The 24362-nt window shown below is 42.4% G+C and overlaps 2 protein-coding genes and 1 non-coding gene across 4 annotated transcripts in view; 2 read left to right on the top strand and 1 right to left on the bottom strand.

Annotated features, from left to right (window-relative positions):
- Window positions 1–6314: 6314 nt before the first annotated feature.
- ptcd3 (pentatricopeptide repeat domain 3) lies at window positions 6315–14213 on the bottom strand. The gene is made up of 23 exons (XM_085132238.1): window positions 14084–14213; window positions 12264–12316; window positions 12059–12098; window positions 11905–11950; window positions 11750–11818; window positions 11454–11558; window positions 11208–11331; window positions 10908–11011; window positions 10656–10817; window positions 10479–10539; window positions 9950–10032; window positions 9515–9659; window positions 9381–9431; window positions 9188–9277; window positions 9046–9074; window positions 8776–8882; window positions 8565–8643; window positions 8201–8291; window positions 7981–8066; window positions 7729–7865; window positions 7601–7642; window positions 7131–7289; window positions 6315–6469 (listed from the first exon to the last, which is right to left on the bottom strand). Exons 1-23 carry the CDS (start codon window positions 14170–14172, stop codon window positions 6424–6426), a joined length of 1998 nt encoding a protein of 665 aa, XP_084988364.1. The 5' UTR covers window positions 14173–14213; the 3' UTR covers window positions 6315–6423.
- An 82-nt stretch (window positions 14214–14295) lies between these two features.
- Window positions 14296–24362, top strand: part of polr1a (RNA polymerase I subunit A) — a 45857-nt gene continuing 35790 nt past the window's right edge. For both annotated transcript variants that reach the window (XM_085132126.1, XM_085132118.1), the window contains exons 1-20: window positions 14296–14588; window positions 15117–15225; window positions 15451–15546; window positions 15654–15803; window positions 16089–16199; window positions 16345–16430; window positions 16671–16759; window positions 17008–17088; window positions 17749–17866; window positions 17997–18138; window positions 18241–18402; window positions 18485–18607; window positions 18699–18926; window positions 19015–19122; window positions 19198–19344; window positions 20715–20906; window positions 21092–21241; window positions 21375–21558; window positions 22114–22196; window positions 24201–24359. In XM_085132126.1, the coding sequence (XP_084988252.1) occupies window positions 14512–14588; window positions 15117–15225; window positions 15451–15546; window positions 15654–15803; window positions 16089–16199; window positions 16345–16430; window positions 16671–16759; window positions 17008–17088; window positions 17749–17866; window positions 17997–18138; window positions 18241–18402; window positions 18485–18607; window positions 18699–18926; window positions 19015–19122; window positions 19198–19344; window positions 20715–20906; window positions 21092–21241; window positions 21375–21558; window positions 22114–22196; window positions 24201–24359 (2595 nt within the window). In that variant the 5' untranslated portion in view covers window positions 14296–14511. The remainder of the gene's footprint in view (window positions 14589–15116; window positions 15226–15450; window positions 15547–15653; window positions 15804–16088; window positions 16200–16344; window positions 16431–16670; window positions 16760–17007; window positions 17089–17748; window positions 17867–17996; window positions 18139–18240; window positions 18403–18484; window positions 18608–18698; window positions 18927–19014; window positions 19123–19197; window positions 19345–20714; window positions 20907–21091; window positions 21242–21374; window positions 21559–22113; window positions 22197–24200; window positions 24360–24362) is intronic.
- Window positions 22281–22417, top strand: LOC146524172 (small nucleolar RNA SNORA5). Its single transcript, XR_014869958.1, has one exon. It is a non-coding gene; the product is annotated as a small nucleolar RNA SNORA5 (small nucleolar RNA).

Raw genomic sequence — 24362 nt, 5'->3', positions numbered from 1 at the left:
TTCTACTTCTTAAAACAGAATTATTGTTGTTTGAAAACTCTTGGGACATAGCTTTCAACTTTGCATTTTATCGTTGGTTCTGTGTTCATATGGAATAAAAGAATGACTTATTAGAATAGAAATGTGTGGGTTGGTCGTCCCATTGCTTGTTATCGCCGCATGAGAGGCCGCTATAAACTGTGTTGATATCACACGTCTGACCTATTCGGTCCATGTTAGTGTAGTGGTCATTTTGTGGAAAACACACTAGTTGTTGTTGTTGTTTTTGTATTAAAAGTTCACACAATATTAGTCATCTGGGACATTCATTTAAAAGCTCAAGGTATTTCCTTTGATTGGAGTCAGCTGTTCATTGTTTGAGCTAGCTTAAATGATTGTCAATAGGTCAGTTGGGGAAGGTTGTCTTGCGGATGCTATGGTTGGCTGTCACCAAATACTGGAGGATGAGAAATATTGATGCTAAAAAGAGAATGTTCAAACAAGAAAAGAAATGTGCCCACAGATTCTTCCCACAGAAATCTGTCTAAGAAACTAGATTGTACCCATGGCAATCCAGGAGCATACAATATGTCAAAACTGTGACCTGTGTGACTCTTAATGAGACGGTTTGATGTTAATGTAGTTCCTTTTTGTTCTCAGATGTTTAAAGCACATAATAAACTGATTTGCTCACTACTTTGTAATACAAATACAAATACAGGCCATTTACTACTGTCAAGACTATGTGCTGGAAAAGTTAAAAACAAACAAAAAGGCTGTTTGTCTTTAACAAATACCAGGAACTACTGGTATTTTTTAATGGAAATGTTTAAAATACTATCATCTGTTCTCAGGTGTTTTGTGGCTTTAATAATGGATAGATTATATCAGCACTGAAACTTCCTACATTTCACTGCTCATACATCCCCAATCAAAAGTTTCAGACCACTTGAAAAATGGCAAAAAATCCTATTTTGCATGGTTGGATCAAAGTTTCCATGGTTCCAAATAGAGCTTCAATGTGCAACAATAAGAAGAAATGGGAGTGAGACAAACCATTTTAATTCAATTCAATTCAGTTTTATTTATACAGTGCCAAATCACAACAACAGTCGCCTCAAAGCGCTTTATATTGTACAGTAGATCGTACAATAATAGATACAGAGAAAAACCCAACAATCATATGACCCCCTATGAGCAAGCACTTTGGCGACAGTGGGAAGGAAAAACTCCCTTTTAACAGGAAGAAACCTCCAGCAGAACCAGGCTCAGGGAGGGGCGGGGCCATCTGCTGTGATTGGTTGGGGTGAGAGAAGGAAGACAGGATAAAGACATACTGTGGAAGAGAGACAGAGATTAATAACAGGTACGATTCAATACAGAGAGGTCTATTAACACATAGTGAGTGAGAAAGGTGACTGGAAAGGAAAAACTCAATGCATCATGGGAATCCCCCGGCAGCCTACGTCTATTGCAGCATAACTAAGGGAGGATTCAGGGTCACCTGGTCCAGCCCTAACTATATACTTTAGCAAAAAGGAAAGTTTGAAGCCTAATCTTAAAAGTAGAGATAGTTTTATTGACCGTGCGGTTTATTGAAAATAAGGCTTAAACTGAAACGGGGCTGTTTTACAGCTGATCAAAAGTTTAGGACCACATGTCCAAATCTGCAAAAATGTGGATTCGTTGTCATTTTCATTATCAGTAGTCACGCTGTTATGACGTTCTGATGGAAAAGGCAAAGAAAACGTTCCCTTTTTGAACGTGGTCAGGTTGTTGAACTGCATGAGCGGGGTCTGTCAGTGCTGTGTCCACTCTCACAGCATTGCTGAGGTCGGACACAGTAAGACGGTTATTTGGAATTTCTGAAATGATCCTGAGTCTTATGGAACAAAAAAGGTCAAGTGGAAGACCCAAAAAATGTCACCAGCACTGAGCTGGAGGATTCAATTGGCTGTCCGCCAAGACACTGGATGATCCTAGACCCAAATTAAGGCCATTACTGGTGCCGACTGCAGCCTCTTAACCATCAGACGGCATCTGAGACTGAAGGGCTTCAAAGGCCTTGTCTCTTTGGACTCCAAAGAACCGATCATTTGGACTTTGCAAGAGAACACCAAACATGGGACATTGAAAGATGGAAGAAAGTTTGATTCTCTGATGAGAAAAAAATTTACCTTGATGGTCCTGATGGTTTCCATTGTTACTGGCATGACGAGCGGATCCCACCTGAGATGTTTTCTAGGTGCCACAGTAGAGGAGGCGCCATAATGGTCTGGGGTGCTTTTTCCTTCAGTTGAACAATGGAGCTTCAGGAGGTGCAGGGGCATTAAACAGCCCCTGGCTGAGTCCAGATGTTGCAGAGAGCATCCCTCATGACTGAGGGCCCTCGTCTGTGTGGTAACCACTGGATTTATCAACATGACAACACGACAGTACACAACAGCCGCAGGACAAGGGACTTCCAGGAGAATAACATCACTCTTTTGGACCATCCTGCGTGTTCCTCTGATCTGATTGTTTTCAGGAAACTGCATGCTCAAAAAATGTTTTGTCTCACTCCCATTTCTTCTTGTTGCATGTTGAAGCTTTGCTTGGAAGATCCAAACATGCAATATATAATTTTTTTTTTGCCATTTTTCAAGTGGTCTTAAACTTTTGATCAGAACTGTACATTGAAAAGTACACACAAATTATCACTACTTCAAATGAAAGGTTTATATGGAAGGAGCACCAGGTGATATTCATGTCTAAACTCACTGATGTCTTGGTCTGAAAAAAATTAAAAGTTATACTTTACTTTAGTTATACCACCATTTTTTACTGAAACAATAGAGACAACCAACCCTATGGGGGATTGGTTGTCACAAAGTGTCAAAGCATCTTTAATTGTTGTTAGAAGTGTACCCATTTTGAGCTGGCACCTTCATTTCCATTGTTAGTGAAGGATTTTTTGCAATTCATGCAAGAGTAAAAGGTGTGGCTCTACACAGTGCCCTTGTTTTTGGTGCCTTGTAATGTTACACAATAATAGGATAATAATGTATATTGAATTGTTTCAAATACAACTTCAAACATTGCCCATGATTCTAATTGAAATGACAAAGGAAAAAGTAGTTGAAGCATAGTCCACAGAGCCACACAACAACCTTGGATTTGAGCTGGAAGCTGCTCAGCCAGCTCATGTGACAGCGCTGAAAGGACGCGAGTAAGCCAAACACACTCAAATTGAGTGTTGTTTGCTCTCCTGTAATGCCTGTGAGACACACTGACTGAGCATTGTGCAGTTTTGGCAGGATGGATTAATTGTTTTAAACACATGTTCAGATACACCAAACAGAAGCTCACGCTGTGTATCCACGTAAGGATTGTATTGCTCAGCTGTGTGGCCAGGTGTCTTTGTGGTGCACGTTAATCAGAGTAAACAATGGTAAGCCATTAAGCTACATTACACTGCCATGAGTTCACAGAGCTTAAATGAGATGTCACACTAAGCTGGAAATTAAATATTATCATAAACAACAAAAAGTAACTTAAGATGTTTTGTTTGACAGGAAATTCACAGGTGCAGTGACAGACAGCGTTATCCAATGTCAGTGTGTCCTAAAACTCCCTCACACAAATGAAATGCGGCCCAGATTAAAAGCCTAAATCAAATCAATACATGCTGTTCACCTGTTATCAGAATCAGAATCAGTATACTTTATTGATCCCTAGGGGAAAAGGAACGATGGTATCATGATCCAGCGACACATTGTGTCCTCTGTATCTGGATGAATGGAGCTGGGACTGATCAAACACCTGAAGTTTAACATGTCAGGCACCTAAAACATTTTCCCATAACTGTACCATACAGGTTTGATATGCACATGTGGGCATTCCTCTTTACATGTATTTGAATATGACAATATATTAAAAGCATGCAGACAACATAGTATTGTCTAAGTCCATGCAGTATGTGCAAGATCCTTTTGGACAACATCACTGAAAGAGGGTGTCAGCTGAAGTATTCTATACTTCATGACTATACTGTTTACTATATTTTATACTTCATATCCTAAACTTTTATATAGTCCCGTGTTTTTGAAAGAGACCAGGGTTATCATGATACCACTGTTCTAACATGTTGTGGCAGCATCATCAGTAACTCACATTATGAAATCATCAGAATCTGTTACAGAACAGATAATACTCCAAAAAAGTGAGAACTGGGAGTGATTTATTTGTTACATTACAGCGCTGTATTATTAATGTTACTATTCCCTTTTAATGATGTTCAGTTAATTGTCTCTCTAATTGGCTTTTTAGTCACAGTTAGCTATTCATTAGTGTCATCAAGAGCACTCGCGAATAATCAAAATAATAATCATAAAAACAAGTCATGAGAATAAATAAATATAATACTAATTATGATAATTACTGCAATCCAATCCAATTTTATTTATAACGCACTTTAAAATAGCCAGCACAGGACCAAAGTGCTGTACAGAAAGTAAGTTAAAAACAAGAGAATAAAGGAAAACAGCAAAAATAAATCAATAAAACACATAATACATAAAAAATTAAAACAGCCATATAATCAAAAAAATAAGATTAAATAGCATAGAAGGAACTAAAAACAACTAAAATAAAACTACAACTAAAACCAACATCTCACATGGTGTCAAAGGCAGTACAGAGGTGGGCTTTCAGGAGTGATTTAAAAAACAGGCAGCAAAGAGGCCTGTCTAATCTCTAAAGGCAGATCGCTCCATGGTTTTGGAATTGCTACAGCACAGTCTCCACTAAGTTTGCGCTTTGGCGGGTTCACCATCAGAGACCTGTACCTACAGTTGCATGCTTTTTTGAGGTCAAACCAGTATGCCCCTATCCTCTTCCTGCCGATGATGTTTTCCTCTCATGTCCCTTCATTTTTATCACCAACAACCTGCTATTACCAGACTGAGGTATCAAAAACATCCTGTGTTTGTGAACAGGTTTGACCTCTGACCTCTGCTGCAGTACTGCACACTCATGCTGAGTCAGTTAAGGAGTGGGAGAAAAGAATGCTTCTACTTCCACTGTTGCTCCGGGCATTATTAGTGTGTGCGTGTGTCTGTGTTTTTGCAAGGTATTAAGTATTTGGTTACATTTCATCCTTTAATCAAGGCTAATTAAACTCTGATGTTGTAACTTTACACGCATCCTGTCGTTGCAGCTCATTCAGGGCACTTCTGTCCCTTAGCTACACCCACAGTTAGCCTTAAATAGGTGAGTGTCATCAGCTGGATCGTTCAGGTTTGTCTCAGAAGAAGAAATAAGGGTGAAGTGAGAGCATGTGAAGGAGGGTGTTTTCTCATGTCTGTCCTAAATCAGGTCCATCAACGATTGTGTTTGTGTGTGTGTGATAATAGGCTGTTGCTCTAGAGAACGATGCTCTGTCCTAAGACCACACCCATTTTAAAGTCCCACCCTCCTCCTTCTTCAGTCCACTTGTCCTTATTTGGTCGTGCTGCCAGCTCGGCTGATGATTGGCGGAGTGAAAACTATTTTGACTGAAACACACACTCATGCGCGAACACACCTATATTGTTCTCAGCACCTCCCACGTGCACACAGGTACAGACATGATGTAAGGGTTTTCTTTGTACTGATTGCAGCTAAAAATAAATACACAATAGCAATAAATTTAATAAGTAGTAAAGTTGTTTTCGAATACTTGAATGAATCTTTCCCCCAAAAATTTGGTGTTAAAGGTCCAGAGCAATGTTCGAATGAGATGGAATGATACATAAATGCATATCAGACAGACGGCACGTCTTGTCCAAACACGCAGGACAGAAAGCCTCAGTGTGCATACCTGATTCTGCAGGAACACCACTGTTTTTAACATCTGGAAGTTTCTTCTAATTCTGCAGGTGGTCTATGAGGAGACACCGAAGAATGGCCAAAGCAGCATTCCAGATCCCAAATTATGACATTTAAGGAAGCAGCTTATCAGTAAGTTCAGGAAGTTTTGTTATCACACACACACTGAATGCATCCACACCCCAGCCCCCTCCCCTCCACCAACACAGCTAATTGCCATGAACTGTAGACCATCCGTCTTGGACAGTAAATCTTGTGCTATTATTATTATTATTATTATTATTATTATTATTATTATTATCATCATTATCATCATTATTATTAATTCATTTTGTAGAATCAGAAGAGGCACTTATACGTTTCAGATGCTCTTCTTCTACTATTAAAATGGTTTTGAGCGAGCATGAAACTATTTTTCATAAAAGGCAGAGCTGAAAACAATCAGGTGAAACAGCACCACCTAGTGACCAAACAATAAAAAACAAGGACAGGGTCACATTGTATTTATTTTACATCCAGAGATAATCCAGGAAAGTACAGATTCTGTATGCATTTAGAAGATACGAGTCTACGCTGGGTCACTCTGTGTTGTCTCAGTCAGTCAGACGGCTCTCCTACAGTCTCCAGCTCAGATAAAATAGCTCTGGAAGGGTCAGAGAGATGAGATACAGTGTGTAAGCTTTAGCAGAATAAATGGGATTGGGAGCTATGATGTCATTGCTGATGTCTGAAGAAATCATTCACCAAGTGGAAAACAACAGCTCAAAATCCATCCATCCAATAAAACAAATGTTATATCTTAAAAGCACTTTTTGTAATAAATCTTTTGCAAGTTTAAACTCATAATTCTGCCCCCAGTGGTAAAGGTTAACGGTGCTTGAATTTTCTAGCCACTATTAACCACATGCATGTTTGGACAGATGAGACAAAGTGATGGATGCATCACTCTGGGGCTGTTTTATGGTCAGTGGAACTGATACATTTCAGCAAAGGAAACAGACTTCCTTAGAAGTTTTGAGTATAACCTCCAGCCACCTTGGATGCTGAACATAGCTGAATGTTTCAGCAGGGCAGTGACCCCAACCACGGGTGGAGGGATGATGTAGAACATTTGAATTAGTCAAAATCCAGACCTCAGCCAGAATTATGCCAGGTTCACTGATATCAACCCATAAAATCTGGTAACAGTATAAGTTGATAATGGCAATTTAACCAAATATCCAATCTTGAGGTTTTTTTGTAATTAAATAACAAAACTATATATCTATCCAGATATCTCTCTCTCTCTTATGTATCCCGCTTACCTTTGCTCTTCAGTCAGATCAAACTCAGCCAGTGCTCTCTTTGCTAGCCTCCATGTTGTTGGCAGGCAGAAGACTGCAGACAGCTGCACCAGCTGCACTGCTTTCTGGGAGTCGCCGTCACTGTGGCACACTGACAGGAAGTTGTTCAAGAGCCCCTCGCTGTAGAGTAACACAGCAGGAAACAGAGTCAGAGGCAACTCAGCCAACACAAGGGTTCGTCTGTGCAGGTTCTGGATCATCAAGCTCACAGTAGCTTTGAGAGCTTGAAAAGTGGATTTCTTTTTTGTGAAGACATTTGTCTTCTTTTCAAACTCTTTAATATCAGTTTTAAAATGTCCTAAATAAAGTTACACAGGTGAAGTTTTCTGCATAAAAAAAAAGCAATTGTTGTTCATGTGTGACATGATGAAGTAGTGTGGGCTTTGTCATTGTCATCACTCATTATGAGTCTCGTCTGAAGTGAGACTTACGAAGGAACTCTGTTCCTGGACTTGAAGACCTGCAGCATCTCCCTGCAGAGAAAAGGTGACATTAGATTGCAGCCAAGTCAGAATACAGTAAAAGTTCTCCTCCTAACATGTGCGGCTGTCGCTCTCACCAGGCCTGTCGGGTCTTGTTAGCTCGCAGCAGCAGTGTGGTGATGTGTGAGAGGGAGGCGGCGCTCCACTCCATACTGGGCCTCAAATCAAATACACTCTTTACATCCAGAGCACATGCTGCAAAGGACTCCTGAACCTGCAGGCAAAAGGCAGGCGAGCTCATAGAAACACACTCAGGTCGGCATTACTAACTCGCTCGACATCACTGTCCAGATGGCGAAAACTGATAACACAAATGTTGTCAGACTGACCTCAGAACTGTGTTTCTCTCTGGCCATGAGGCCGAGCAGCTCCTCCACCAGATCGGGTTTGTTATCGTGCCCGAGAGTCTTGATGTCTGAAAAAAAAAAAAAAAAAAAAACAGGTCAATGTGACAGATCCTGACATGCAGAGGAAGGGGCTTTTTAAACAATCAATGCATTGTCTACTCTTTATCAAGATATGCACTGAACAATGCATCTTGGAACTCACCTTTCCATATAGAAGGCAGCAAGTCCAGACGGCTGTCCGTGTCCAGGGCCTGCAGCAGGTCCCTCATTCCCTGAGGGTTGGGGTAATAGAGCTACAATTGCAGGATATAAGGAAAGATCGTTAAAGCAAGACTGAAGGTGAAACCTATTATTTCTTTATTTTTTCCTTTATAAGACAGAGACAGCCAAAGAATCTTCCAAAACAAATCAGTTTTTTCCCCTTTTTTCTCAACTTATCGCACATGTGACCCGGAAAGATGACAGATTATAAACTGAGACATTATGTGCATATATTTAAATATCATTTACATATGCATATAATATAAGCACATGGAGCAGACAGAGAGAAGCAGATATGCACTGACCGAGGGAATGATCTGCTTGTACCATTTCAGCACCACATCAATGTGCTCCATCATGCACAGCAGGTTGAAGAAGCGACCACTGCAGAGAAGGGAGAATGGTTGTTTACCTACCCACGTTTACTGCTTATAACTGGATCAGATACAGATTCAGAGTGATTATACTGCATTACACGACCATATTGTTAGAAGTTAGCAGAGGGTTCCTACTTACTAGTAAATGCTCTGCTGGAAGGAGTCTCCCAGCAGCCTCCAGTTCTCCCCGACATCTACCAAACTCTGGATTTTATATCCCAGCTCCAGATCTTTACTGTCCAAACACTGCAAGGACAAAAAGCATGCACGCGGAAACAGGCCACGCTGTATAAGCAGGGCATAGCCTCCTTTAATTATAATGTATGACTGATAATTGTGTCACCACTGATCTGGGAGCTAAGAAACAAACGCTGCCATGAAACTGTCAAGACTCTAAAGCAGGACTCACTATTCTCATTGCGCTGGAGAAGAACAGAACTGGAGAGACAGAGAGAGAACACAGCATCAGTTTTACCATCCACATGTCCGCACGTTTGTTCTGCCCGAACAAAAGGAAACATTTGCTAAATCTGTCGTGCGCCGTGATATACCATCGTCAGGGTCCTGGCAGGTGAAGATGTGTCCCTCCAGCTCAGCTATCACCTCCTGAAGAAGGTCAGTGTTGTTCTGTGCAGAAGAAGCTGGAGAGGAAACACATGGGGTGAATGCACATTTAAAAGCATGCAGCCGACAAACAGCGCAGATGCCTGTGAGGGTCATGTATGAGAGCAACTGCAGGGCTACCTGATTTGTAAAAGACTGCCAGGATGTGGTCGTAGGAGGCCAGGCTGGGAGCTGCACACACACACACACTCAGAGAAAAAAAATAAGACTTGCCTGTAAAACACCAGGTAATAAAACACGAATGGCGGCGTTACCTATCCCCAGTGCCTTCATCTCATTCAGAGTGTGCAGAGCTTGTGTTTTGGCCAAGAAGCCGCAACGTCTCAGAGCTTTGAGGACGCTGTTGAAGGTCAACAGGTTAGGACGAACTTTCTGCTGATTCATCTGGTTCAACAGCTCCTGCAGACAGACAAGGAGACGCCATTGTGAATATTAACTATTTGATTTGATTTGATTAACTAGGAGAACAGAAAGGGTCCAACGGAGAAGAGAGCGGGAACACTGATGAACTTTTAGCTTTAAAAGGTTGGAAACGACCAAACTACTAGTGCAAAGATGGCAGTAAATACAAAACCTGTAAAGAGGTTTTGTATTTACAGGACAAATTACTTGTGTGTGTTTGCTTTTTTTTTTTTAAATACAAAAGCATTGTGCAGCAGCGATCAATAAATCAGTGTGAAGGGTCTTACAACAACGAGGTCCCATCGCTCATTAAATTTGTCTCGGACGTCTGGAGCTGCTGAGATCAGAGCATTGAAGATGTGGACATCAGCTGAAGGGAAACGATTGGGTTATTAGTTAACAGATTACATATATAATGTAAAATATATGCAAAAATACATAGTATATGGCCAAAAGTACTTGGCCACCTCATTACACCCACAGGAGCTGCTGGTGTTGTGTTGAATTCAAAGATTAATAGTTGTGGCCCAATACTTGTGTCCACAGTGTATACAGCGTATCATCACAGGTCAAGAACAACACCCACAGTTAAACTGTGAGTCGGGCTATAAGAGTCCTCCAGTTTTTCCATCTTTGATGAAACAACATATTTCCTTATCACCATAAGAAGATACAAAATTCATTCAATTTAAGTTCAAGACTCATTTAAATGATGAGAAGAATAACTACACGAAAGGCCACATGATTGCTAGAAGCAATGATGTGACCTCTACACAGTATTTAACCAAAGCAGTGATATTAACCAAAGCAGCTCACCTGTCAGCCTGTTGTTAAGCATATCTGTGTACATGCTGAATGCCTTTGCATAGGCTCCATGCTGTGGGGACACACACAGACACACACACGAATATTAGGATACACTAAAATGACCCTTTCACTGCTGTTGCAATGCTGCAGACCTGCATTTAGCCTGTGACTCTGATGCACGCCTACCTTGACCATGCCTCTGATGAGAGCAGAGTAACAGCGTGTATCCCACTCTGGCAGCAGGTTAAAGATTCTCTCCGCATTGTTGTTTTCTTTCCAGGTGAACTTCAGGAAGTCTGAAGCTCGGCGGACCTGTGCTTTCCTTTTCTTCAGCTCCTCTCCAAATTCCTGCGGAGCAAAAACAGAGAAGTATCCTGCAGTGCTAACGTCCTTTTCATTGGAGCAGCTACTTTGACGTTACGTCAGGCGGGAACTCACTGCGTCGTCTGTCTGTGGCTCCCCATCCTGAACGGGGTCCCTGTCGCTGTAGAGACAGATAAGGTCCAGCAGGCTATGGGTTGTTTCCATGGAGACAGTAGTGCCTGAAAAACATAAAAAACGCAAAAAAACATTTTTAAATGTGAAGCTTTGAGCTCCAGAGTAACATTCTGTAAAATGCAAAGAACTTCTGCAGACAACACCTATACTACTGATGCACACAATAGCAGAGTAAATAAGTATTTGGAGCACAGCTTTACAATATTCATGCTGTGCGTGCATGTGTGCGTGTGTTCTCACCAGCTTGCAGTAACTGATCATACATGTCAATAGCAGCTGTAACTTTCCTCAGGGTGATCCTTTCCTTCAGTGCTTCCTCACTCACCTCCTCAAGACGCAGGGATACAGTCTCTGGCATCAGACACTACACACACACACACACACACACACACGACAACCAATTGCTTAGTGAAAAGGAACCGCACAATACGAGAGCAGCACTACACTACATACCCACACCTCCACACACTGCTGTGTATTTCTTACGGGTATATGAGGTTCTGCAAAGTCTTTGGTGAAGAGTTTGGGGTTGTTGTTGACGATGTATTTGGCTGCAGATCTGCCCGACTCCTGAGAGAGAGAGAACAGCTTCTGCAGAGATACAATAAAGCTGGTTTATTAGGTTGCTCACAGAGTAATGAGCAATACAGGCAAAAAACAAAGTTATCTGCATTACCTGATCTAAGACTCTTGAAATGAATTAAATAAAAAGAGAAACTGTCTGATGTAACTAACAGTGTCCCTAAATATACATACAAGCATAAAGATATGTTTTAACATACAAACTCAGTAGAAGTCCTGGGAGAGAGGTAAGGATCATCCTGGAATTGGTATGGATATGCTGTGGGATCCTGCAGGGGCAAAGAAAAGGCGGTCAATCCAAGCTAAAAAAAATCCAGCTTCATGAATACAGTGAAAAATGTGAAGGTGCTCTCACCCTGCTGACAGTTGAAGCCAGTGTCTCCAGCACTGCCTCTCTGCTCCTGTTTGATAAAGAAAAACATGATTTTAATGCCTCATTTAAAGAACGCTTTAAACAAAAGAGCATGAGAGGCTATAATACCCCACTTCACAGTCAGATCAGCTCATACCATGTTTTCTTCCTGGGGATGACAACGGACTCTGTCGATTCTGCAACACAATTGACGAGACGTGAAGATTAAAAATAAAAGCTTTGATGTAATAAATGCTCCTTTCAGTTCAACATTTTCCTGCTCAACTAAACTCATTGATGAAATCCAAATGCTTCCGAAATTTAACCCACTGACTAATAAACACTGAATTTATATCATTTACCTTTATTGGCTTCTGCAGCTTGCTGTCGTAGAGCTGAGGTCCAACCGAAGCCCCTGAAAGATCATTTTTGTCAGTTTAGCCAGAATGATTTTTTCCATCCTTGTTACACTTCAATCTAAAAACACGACCAGCGCTACACCTGCTTTAACTGGATGATGTATCCTCACAGGTCTGTTGGCTGAAATTAAGTTCTCCTCTATCGACACCAAAATATGTTTCACTTAACAGCGGTCTGGTTTATTTTCCACTAACGTCAACACAACAAATCTCCCTAGAATTAAACTGTTAAGTGTTTGGGTTGCTTTGCTCAAGTCTGTTGTGTCACATCCTTTTTGTGCTGGCTAAACGTTCAAAAAATGATCAGTACAAAAGAAATAACAATTACATAAAGTGTTACTGGTTAATAGTTATTTGGTAAAGCTAGATCAGTATTGACCCAGAATATCAGTGTCCTTACTAGTTAGACACTTAACATGGAGCCACCACCTGCTGTATTTATGGTAAATACTATAGTCTTTGTGTCACAGCTGGTTCCCAGGACAAAATGTGTGATTTTGGGTGTTTTTTCAAGCATTCTTCTTCTTCTTCTTCTTCTTCTTCTTCTTCTGGCTGTTTCCTTTAGAGGCAAATAATCCACCATCTCACTCCATCTCTAGTATCCTTTTCTGTCACACCAACCCTCTGCATTTGTCTGTGGACTCCATCTTTTCCTCCTCCCTGGCAGCTCCATCATCGACATCCTTTGGCCAGTCTATCCACTACCCCTCCTCTGCACATGTCCAAACCATCTCAACCTTGTCTCCCTAATTTATCTCCAAACCGCTCGACCTGAGTTGTCGCTTTAACTCATATACTTGTATAATAATACTCATGATTCATTTCTAATACTTCTCCTTGTGGTCACTCAACAATAAAATTTAATTCTGCCACCTCCAGCTCTGCCTCCTGTCTGTTCTTAGTGCTACCATCCAAACCATCCATTACATCCTATACCAGAGGTTCCCAAAGTGTGTGGTGGTGGTGGGTGGTGGTGGTGGTCTGTATGAATTTAAAAAAAAAGAAAGAAGGGGGCCTAGCAAAAAACAGTTTGGGAACCACTGCACTTCTGTCACAAATCTCCCTGACACTTGTCTCCAACCTTCCCTGTGCTCTCGTCCATTATTCTGGGTGAATTTAGATTTGCCCATCACTACCTCTGCACCTTACATCTTCACTGTTACACCTGCCTCGCTCTCATTCCCACACTTCCTGTCTAACGTCAGCCGACTTTTGTGAAAAAGGAGAGAGAGAAAAAAAGCTTTCACGGTGGTCACATTCTGTACATCTGGTATCGTCTAAGAGTATTGGCCAGACAGCACATCAGTAAGGCTCTGCCACTGTTTCATCTGTGACCTGCTTGTTTGCAGCGGGTCCTCCAAGAAAAGTCGGACATTTCAGCTGTTACATTCACACGTCATAGCTAACATCTCAGCAGCTTATTCAGCACCTCTAGCTCCTTGTGTCAAATATATTCTTATGTGCCGAGGATTACAAAAGGCAGTTAATGGTTGTGGGAAATGCAGGTGTGACGCTTTTTAACGTTTTAGTTACTATTTTCCTGACTAATGTAGACATTTAAGAATCCGTGCTGGTAGCTGGTTAGTTGGGGCTTCACACGTCTAGCAGCTCTCTGATGTAAACGACGTGAAGACATGACCTCCTGTCAGACGGCGCTAGCTGCTGCAGCTGTCGCACTCATGTCGCAACAAATAAAAAACACAACATAAGAGACGAATGAATAACGCCCGTATTTAAAATAACCATTTATCAACTCGTCCTACCTGTGGCCCAACAGCTGCTCGAGGTTATATAGAAGAAATCGTCCGTTTCTCTGCACAGAGTGCCCTATGTGCCTACCGGGCGCCGCCATATTGCTACAAACTGAAGGATTCTGGGAGGGACGAAACTATCTGTGCTAAGACGGAGGGGGGAGTTAAATAACAAGTAGTGTCATTTTGGAGGATATAGTGCACTTTTCCCTTTCACATAGAACAAAAAATAATATTTATCTTTAAGCGTGGTCATTTAAACTTTAAACATCCAGCAGGTGTTTTGGAAAGTTTAGTCATACCTATTCGTGTCTCCCCTGTCGTAGAAACTTACGTGTTACGGCCCCACGTGTGAAACAGGAGGAATAGCTTCTCACTGAGCGCCATGAAGTAAACTCTGTAAATGGGTAAAAAGTGCTGATAATTCCCCGCCAAATAAGATGTTGTTCGGAAAAGAAGTGCCATGGCGGCGTTTGGAAGGCATGTCGTTTGGCATTTACTCCGCCGAAGAGATAAGGTGAGGGAGCTGGTCGGTTTTTAGCTACGCGCTAAGTGCTAGTTCAAAACAACACGCAAGAGACAGCATGATGAGAAGTTCTGGCTTTTCACAAAGTGCATAGTATGTCTTGTGGTTGCTGTGTTGTTGTTATTATTGTGTGTTCATCTGTGAAACGTGTAAGGACCTCCCGTTATAAGGTTATTACCGTTGTGCTACTTTACAGTCCAGCCTCACAGTATGCTGTGATAAAGAGCGTGTCATCGAGTAAACACAGATATGCACCTATTCGGAACAGACCCAAGAGCTGGTAGAAATTCAGTATAACTGTAGTAAAGACATAATGCATCGATAATAACGTCAAAAATGTCTGATCTGAACTTTCTTTATGTACCATGATTCAAAAATAGCCAGTGAAACCTAGATGTGCCCCTGTCATGACTAATGTCCTCTTAATTTCCAACAAGCTGTTGTGTGAAAGCTGAGGTTTGGTTTACAAACTGGTGCATTTCTAATAATCTATGTATCTTGCGAATTTCCCTCATGCAGAAAGTTGAGTGTGAAAGCCATCACTAACTTCAGGTTCCTGGATGGTGTTGGGAATGTGGCCCCAAACGGCTTGTATGATCTGGCTCTGGGACCAGCAGACATCAAAGAGGTACATCTCTAAGATCTTCAGACATGATAACGCATTTGTTACAGATTAGTCCGTACCATTTTATTTCCCATTTAGGTTTTATGCCTGTACAGCTAAAGTTTCAGGAAGTAATCCACCAAAAAGGGCTCATAATGTTCTGGAATCTGTAGATTTTGGAATAAATAATGATCATTTGAATGTGTTGTTTTCATGTGTTCATGGTTGTGTGTGGCTGCTTTTACCCAGGTGTGTTCAACCTGCTGTCAGGATTTCAACAACTGCCCAGGCCACCTTGGACACATAGAGTTACCTCTACCTGTGTACAATCCATTGTTCTTTGATGTAAGCGTTTCACATGCACACATACACGCTTACAAAGAGTAGCAGTGTTAAGCATCTGCTTTTCCTTCCTCACCTTAATGTCTGCGCTGACCTCTCTCCTCCTTCAGAAACTCTACCTGCTGATCCGTGGCTCGTGCTTGGCGTGTCACATGCTAACATGTCCTCGAGCTGCCATGCACCTGTTGCTGAACCAGCTCAAGTTATTGGACCGCGGAGCCATGCAGGAGGTCTACCAGATCGAACAAGTTCTCGGCCAGGTGGGTTCTGCACTCACGGTGGCATGAAGTGCACTGACACAGGGCCAGGTGTACTAAACGGAGCAAACTAGTTTTGACAGGTGTGGTTAGTTTTACAAGGGATTTAAAAAGAAATTAACCGAGTTTGGACTCTTGCAGCGTGTTAGCAAAGCAGCTTCTCCTACGATGGGGTCTTTCACTGTTTTGTTTTCTCACTTCTGCTTCTCTGTGTTTTGTAATTATCACAGGTCAGTGTTAGTCTCTTTATGTTTGATTCATTTGACTCTGTGTGTGTGTTTGTGTTAGTACATGGAGGAGAATGTCAAAGCGACTGTCGATGAGGTCGTGCAGGTGCTGCAGGTGTTTACAGATGCCACAGTTGGAATGAACGCAGCGACTTCAGAGAACACCAAACCTGTGAGTACACACTTACAGACTCATGAAGAAATGCATGGAGATGTTTTGTGAATGAAATAAAACCGCACGTAAATCAGATTGCGATGTGCATTTGTGTCAGCTGTGCAGTTTTTCTGTTTATTTGGCATGTGTGTGTGTGTTTCAGATTAAGCACTTGGTTGAGAAGAAAGGCAGTTTGATTAATGACTTCTGGAAGAGCCATATGAAAACCAGGAAGTGTCCTCACTGCGGGTAACTCGATGGAATGCACACATCTGTCACTGATATTCATCCTGTTTATGATTTCAGCAAATAAAGTGTCTTTACTGGATGTCAGTGTTGAAAAGTGTTGCTCTAAAGTCGTGTTCAAGTCAAAGTTTAATCATCCCTCACTGTAATGTAATACATGATAATGGAGAGGTTTATACTTACATATAAACAATATATTGTCCCTTATTGTGACGTAGTCATGCACTCTGTGTGTTTGTGTAGTTGTGGCAGGTCTACAGTGCGTCACGAACACAACAGTAAGCTGATTGTCACGATGCCATCAGGAGCTCAAACCAGTGACAAAACTGAAGGTGAGCAGTGTTTTCAGGAAATGCAGATAAACAGACAAAACACAGCACAGTCCGCACACGTGGCACAAAGTCAAGCTGACTCTGTTAGCTCGACGGCTGCTGCGTAACTCGCCTTTTCTTTCATGCAGTTTCACTGTTGAACAAACGTCTGGGTAATTGTGATTTGTGGTGGACTTGATATACGTCTGTTTTAATGGTGGCTGCACGCACCTCCTCTAACTCTGATCCATAACCATGTCTCCCTGCAGAAGATCTGCTGCGTGGAAAGAGAGTCTACATGACTGCCAGCACTGCTCGAGAGCACGTCAACAAAGTGTGGGAAAAGGAAGGTAGGCCAGAAATAAAGGCTCCAGGTTACATGTTTAAGGCTCTTCTAAGCCCCTCCCTCCAGACACACGCAGACACATTCACCTACATGTCTCTTGTGGATTAAAAGTCAACCCTGACTTTCAGCTGCATGTGAGATTTAAAGTCTTTTCTCCCAGATCAGCGTTTACTGCTTAACCTGTGACCTAGTAGGAAACAACCTGTGATTGGCCAAAGCGTCCCATTAAGACAAGAGAGAACTTCAGCTGCCTTTCAGCTCTGTCAAACTTCATTGTGCTGGGAGGTTGTTGTGTATTAAAATATGATGCTTACTCCAGTTTCAGTGAGGAGATTACAGCGTTTAAAGCTAGACATTTGGTTTGGGTGTGTGTTAGAGAGCCAACATGAAAGAAGCTGCTTGTTACATATGTGTAAAATGCAATGTAACAAGTTTAAAAAAACTAGAGTATTAGAGATCGCTTTGGCTTTTACTATTGTTTATTTTTGCTCTGCATTTATTAAGAACGTGCTCATGCTCTCATACAAATACATGTATAACGTGGCCAGTCATAAAAATACCTGCGTGCACACCTTACAGCCATGAAACTTTAGTGTGTGTGTGTATGTGTATGTGTGTGTGAGTGTGAGCAGAATTCAAAGCATTACTTGTGTTATTTCTTCAGGTTTCTTCCTCAAGTGTCTGTTCTCTGGGCTGGAGGAGTGCATGTGGTCCAAAGAAGGGGGAAGCAGTTTCTACCCTGACCTCTTCTTCCTGGAGCTGCTTGTGGTCCCGCCATGCAGGTACAACATTAGCTGGCACAGTAGCACCTGTTTGTTTTACACTGAAACACCTACCACTCCGACCTGTAATCTGTTACTGCTGTACGAGCAGCTTATTTTAACACTACACTCCTCATCTCCCCCCTGTCAGGTATCGTCCAATCAATCGCCTGGGTGACCAGATGTTTACTAACGGTCAGACAGTGAACATGCAGGCTGTCATGAAGGACTGTGACGTCATAAGAAAACTCCTGGCCCTCATAGCTGGCGAGAAAATTGTCCCGGAGACAGAGGTGAGTCGGAGACGATGAAACATGAAGAGTGTAAGAAGCTGAGCAGCTGAAGCGTTTCTTCCATCCAGATTGTGATGGCAGAGTGGATGTGGTTCTTTTCAGGCTGTCGAGCAGACGGACCAGTCGTTTCTGTCCGGGATCCTGGGAGCGACTCTAACAGATAAACTGTACAACGTGTGGGTCCGCCTGCAGAGCCACGTCAACATTGTCTTTGACAGCGACATGGACAAACTGATGACAGAGAAATACCCTGGGATCAGACAGGTACCTCGCTGCACACCAGCACGAGTACAGCTGACCAGGGTTTAGGCATGTAAACCTTACAGTTTCTCACATTACGTTACAGATCCTTGAGAAGAAAGACGGATTATTTCGGAAACACATGATGGGCAAACGTGTGGACTACGCCGCAAGATCTGTCATCTGCCCAGACATGTACATAGGCACCAACGAGATAGGAATACCTATGGTACATCCCTACCTTTGTTAAAGAAGACGAGATCAAAATGGTATCAAGACTGGAGCTCAAAGTTTTCTGGCTGTTTTGTGTATCCGTGCAGATTTTCGCCACCAAGCTGACCTACCCTCAGCCAGTCACTCCCTGGAATGTGAAGGAGCTCCGGCAGGCCGTTCTCAACGGGCCCAACGTCCACCCCGGTGCCTCCATGGTGATAAACGAGGATGGCAGGAAAACCATCCTCTCCCCTACCTGCCTCGCACAGAGGGAGGCGGTGGCCAAGGAGCTGCTGACGCCCTCTCCAGGTCCACGCAAGATGCCCATGAAGATCGTAAGTCAGCTGCGTGGATTGAAACAGCAGTCAGTCACAGATTTAACCCCCTGCGTGAGCGCTCACTAGCTGCGTTTCGTCTGCTCAGGTGAATCGACACATAAAGAATGGAGATGTTTTGTTGCTCAACAGACAGCCGACTCTGCACAGACCCTCCATCCAAGCCCACTGTGCACGCATCTTACCAGGGGAGAAGGTAGCTCCGAGCTCCTCAGCCGCCGTGCTTTGTGGATTACTTTGATCTGTACTTGATCTCAACTCGATCTTCCAGGTGCTGAGGCTCCATTACGCCAACTGTAAAGCTTACAATGCTGACTTTGATGGGGATGAAATGAACGCTCACGTCCCTCAAAGTGAGCTGGGCCGAGCCGAGGCCTACACGTTAGTCAGCACTGACCAGCAGTACCTCGTCCCCAAGGTATGTGTGGGTATGCAGAGAGTACGCAGGATTCACAGTTAACACTGCAGCCCGACAGTCTCAGGGATTATAGCTGCAAAATGTTATAAACAGACTGCATTATACATGTAAGACGACCACAAATAAAAACCCTTTAAACTTCTATTATTTCTAATGGCCAGCAGGGGGAGACTCCTGCTTATGGAACTAGAGCCTCTGGTTTTAATGACTCATGTATAGAAGCCCGTTTCTGCCACAAAAATTAAAAAGTATCCATAACTTGAAATTTTGACTTATTTTCTCAAAATTTTGACTTATCTTTCTCGAAATTTTGAGTTGTTTTCTTGAAACTTCGCGTTAGCTCTGCCCATCAGTAATCTACCTGAATGAGGTCATTTTCTTGTTACCCGGAAGGATATGGCGCAGACTAACGCACACTCAAAACCAGATCGCAACAAATCGGCGCTTTCGAGAGTACGTTTGCTGATAGTAACGCCGTGTGACTCAGCTAATAACACAAGGATTTCATCATTTGTGAAGCCACACTGAAAATCCTCAGCAATGTGTGCATTCATGACTGGATGTAATACTGCTAGCTTAGCATAGCATTTGTAGCTGAGGGCTTCAGCTTCCGGGTAACAAGGAAATGATGTCATTCACGTAGGTTACTGATTGGCAGCGCTAACTCAAAATTTCGAGTTATTTTTCTCAAAATTTTGAGTTAATAAGTCAAAATTTCGATTTACTTTTTTGAGAAAGATGATTTTTTGTTTTGTTTTGTTTTTTTAGTGGCAGAAACAGGCTTCCATATCCATGAGCTTAGCAATAACCTTCACTTTTACTCAAAGACGGACTGATTTAATTTTTAATGATCAAGTTGCGTAACCTTGAATGACTTTTGGATCTAAGTACATCAGGTGACCTGTTTTTGTGGAGTGAGGGAAGTTGTGGCCTTAAGAGATCAAAAGTCTTTATTTAGGTGTGCATAATTATTAGGCAGCTTCTTTTGGGCCAAAACAATAAACTTAATAGACTTTAAAAAGGCAAAAAGTATTTCAGAGGGATGCAGAATTGTTGAAATAAGATATTGGTGTGTGATCACAGAAACCCAACCCTAGTCAACAAGATCACAAGAATTGTGTTGATGTTAAAAAGACAAATTAACCGGCGAGGTGCAGGCGGGGTTCTGGTCTGGACTGGTGTTATTAAAGATGAGCTAGTTGGACCTTTTGGGGTTAAAGACTTAAAACTCAACTCCCAAACCTGATTCTGGTTTTTGTGCAGGACAACGCTCCATCGCGTGCATCAAAGTACTCCACTGTGAATCTGGAGTAAGGGCCTCCTTCCTCTCATGAACTGCAGGTTGTACCTTCTCATTCTTCTCTCCTCAGGATGGTAAACCTTTAGCAGGCCTGATCCAGGACCACATGGTGTCAGGAACAAGGATGACAATACGAGGCTGCTTCTTCACCAAAGACCAGTACACTGAGCTGGTGTACAGAGGGCTGACAGACAAACCGGGCAGGGTGAAGTTACTTCCTCCAGCGATACTCAAACCACAGCAGCTATGGACGGGAAAACAGGTGAGCGAACGTACATTTGAGTTTTGGTTTTAATAGAAGCTTTTCAGCGTGATGCTGGAAGCTGAATGAAAGAGTTTAGTCAAAGGTCAGCGTGTTAATTATCCATCGTCTTGAACTCTAATAGTAAAAATAAGGAATTCATGGCTTCAACATCTCTTGTGTGATGATTTCGGTGCTCCTCATAGGTGGTGTCGACCCTCCTGCTGAATGTGATCCCAGAGAAAGCTGTCCCTCTCAACCTGGCTGGCAAATCAAAGATTCCTAGTAAGGCATGGATCCAGGTCCCACCACGAGCCACTCCAGGGTACCAACCCGAGAGCATGTGTGACTCTCAGGTATGTACACTCTTCGAGCCAAAAATAATCGAATTACTCAGTTACTAAAGGAGACCAGGGATCTTGTATTTCTGCTTTGGTTCGGGGCGTTGACGCTTGCTTCTCCTCTTCTTTCGTACGTCTTTGTGTTCAGGTGGTGATTCGTCAGGGGGAGCTGTTAGTTGGGGTTCTGGACAAAGCTCATTATGGCTCCTCGGCTTACGGTTTGGTGCACTGCTGCTATGAGCTGTATGGAGGGGAAACCAGCGGCAAACTGCTCAGCTGTCTGGCTCGACTCTTCACTGCATACCTGCAGCTCTACAGAGGCTTCACTCTGGGTAAGAACCCGGATACTGACCAGTGTTCTTCGTTCCTCCCCTGAACCCTGTTAGTATTACTGCAATCACACAAATGTGTCAGGTAAACTGAGAGCAACCTGGAGAAAGATTCTGCACACTCAAGCTGTCCTTTGGTCAGATGAGACTAAACTAAGAAACACTGCTGATGTTTGGGGAACGCAGGAAGAGAGAGACCACAGGCAAGCACGGTGGTGGGAGTTTTATGCTGTAGGGACGCTTCAGTGTGTCTGGAACTGGGAATCTCATCAAGGGGGAAGAAACCATGAAGGATGTGTGAAGATTGACGTGCATGAGACGACTGCAGGCTGTTAGGCAGCATAAAGGACGCACAACTGCATCATCATTTTCATCCTAGTAGTTTTTGGTTTTAGGGGAAAAAATAATGTAACCATCCAGCATAAAGTGATATATTAAAAATTCCTTGCTCTGTTTACCAGCACTTGGGAAATGATTGCTAAATGCTGACGATTCACCTGTTTGTCAGTTGTGTACAAGGAACAGAAACACTAACTTTTTCCTTTGACCTGTGCCCAGGTGTGGAGGACATCCTGGTAAAACCAGGCGCCAACAAGCGGAGGAAGAAAATTATTAAGGAGTCTCTGAAGATTGGAACCAAAGTGAGTAAAGCTAATGTGGTCTTCACTGAAAAGCCTGCAAGCATGAACGCACGCTCTACATTTGACACCACAGAGAGACTAAACTGCAGCTTTGTCAAATTCAGTGCTTCCTCCTTCCTGGACGCCACTGGCCAAAATGGCTGCCACAGTAAAGGTGTAGTTCATGGGCCCCATGGTGCTGGGAAATAGCCTGTGGGGATAAATATGTACTACACACAGTAATTATATTACACTTACCTGTACACAGTCATTGAGTGTCTGTGTGTAACGTTCTGCTGTGTCCACACTAACGCTTCTACAACGCTGACGTTTCAGCAGGCAGCTGGGTTTATAAATCACTGGGAAAACACGTGTTATAAGACTCATTTGTACTGAGGACGTGTGAATGCAAACATCAGTGAAACACTGTGCTCGTAGGCTGAATGTGGGAATGACAAGAATGAGATGAAAGCAGTTCGTGGCTGTGGTGAGATGCGAGAGCCACAAAGATCAGATGAGGGTGTGTAATGCGCTGTAGTGTGCAGTGTGACACTGTCAGCTATGCTATGTACACTACAGTGTACAGAGCACAGCTGACAGTGTGACATTGTCAACTAAAGCGGATGTGGCTAATTAATGGGAAAAAAGGAAGCTGTGGTTAGCTGTTAACCACTATAGAAACGTGCTCTTGATAAATGAATCTGTGTTATCTGCTGGGTTTGGTAAAAACTGCGTTTTCTAAGGAGAGCGCCAGCAAACACGCTTTGCTTGTGAGTGAAAAACAACAGTCATTGGTGAAAAAAGAAAAAAACACTCCTTCCCTATTGGTGGAAAAATGTACCATGTCGACCAATCAAAAAATGATATAGCAACATGTGCATCTGGTTGTTTGGGAAGAGAGGGAAGTTTTTAGGAGTGAGCGAAAGAGAGAGAGAGAGACAGTTTTGATACATGAGAGATTTGTGACGTTTATTGTGTTTGGAGTCTCAAGTTAGTGTGTTGTCTTGTGTAGTTAGTGTGTGGTGTAGTCGTTGTTTTGTTTTGTGTGTCAGTTCTACTAGTGAATGTGACAGTTGCTGCCTTAAACCCACCAAAGGCAGATTGCAGCGTAAACGCTGAGTGACACAGCTGCTGTCAGACCTGCAGGTTTATCCCTGTGCTGTTCTCATCTGTGTTATAGTGACACAAACTATTTTTGGAGTTGCATAAATAATTTTTGTGCCTTCTTATTTGATGCAGAACAGCTGATTGTTCTGTAAATACTTTTAAATGGTTATATAGAAAACGTCTGAGCCATGGCTGCATTTTTAGGTAAATAGTACCAAATAACTTTGTTGTTTGCAAAACTTGTGCATATTTTTAAAAATGTACAATTTCTATTTGCATTTCAAGTTATGAAAATGATTTGTTAAACATGCCTGTGGTTTTTACAGTCAAAAATATCACTTTCTAACTCGTATTTTAAATTTTGTCTGAATTTATATAAATTGTGCTGATACAGTTTGTCAACAGGAGAAGAATATCTCTAACAAGTTTATTTGTTTGTTTATCACATTGTCACATCTTAATTCTTAAGTGAAATGTGCATTTTGAGTTTATACATATGTATATAAGGCGACCGTTTCCTTTTGCAGTATATTTGTGTGGTTCGTTTTTCTATTTCTTAACAAAAGGTGAACAAAGGTGTTTAAGTTCACCTAGGATGGTTTGTTTCACATGGTCTTTCTGAGGTGATGCGAATTGAAACATGCATTCTTTTTGGGGGGAGGGCATGTGCTGGAAAAGCTTGAAAAGGGACCTTGAAAGTGCTTAAAAAGTGCTTGAATTTGACCCTGAAAAAGGCCTATGAACCCTGTATCTGCTTCACTCACATTATGGTGATAATAATCTGCAAGTGGTTGTTGCATTAGATGATTTCCACTAGGGGGCAGCAAAGTCTACATATTTTCAGATTGTCCACATGGTGGCTTTAAAGATTCGGTGCTTTATTATTTTTGTTTTTCCTTTTTTCTTTTTGTCATTCAGGCGCTCCAGGCTGCTTTTAATCTGCCCTCCAATGTGGACCAAGCCGAGGCTCAGAGTCGCTGGCAGGATGCTCACCTCAACCCAGACCAGAGAGACTTCATCACGGCCGACCACAAGTTCAAAGAAGTGGCAAACCAAGTCAACAATGATATCAACAAGGTA

The sequence above is a fragment of the Neolamprologus multifasciatus genome, chromosome 2, assembly GCF_963576455.1.
Source record: "Neolamprologus multifasciatus chromosome 2, fNeoMul1.2, whole genome shotgun sequence".
Classification (NCBI taxonomy): Eukaryota; Metazoa; Chordata; class Actinopteri; order Cichliformes; family Cichlidae; genus Neolamprologus; species Neolamprologus multifasciatus.
Note: the sequence above shows the minus strand (reverse complement) of the source record. Positions and strands in the feature narration are given on the sequence as shown.

Coding starts and splice junctions, on each gene's coding strand:
- ptcd3 (XM_085132238.1), bottom strand. CDS start 14,172: ATGGCGGCGCCCGGTAGGCACATAGGGCACTCTGTGCAGAGAAACGGA. Junction 12,099..12,263: donor AGCTGCAGAAGCCAATAAAG/GTAAATGATATA, acceptor ATTGTGTTGCAG/AATCGACAGAGTCCGTTGTC. Junction 11,819..11,904: donor TGGCTTCAACTGTCAGCAGG/GTGAGAGCACCT, acceptor TTGCCCCTGCAG/GATCCCACAGCATATCCATA.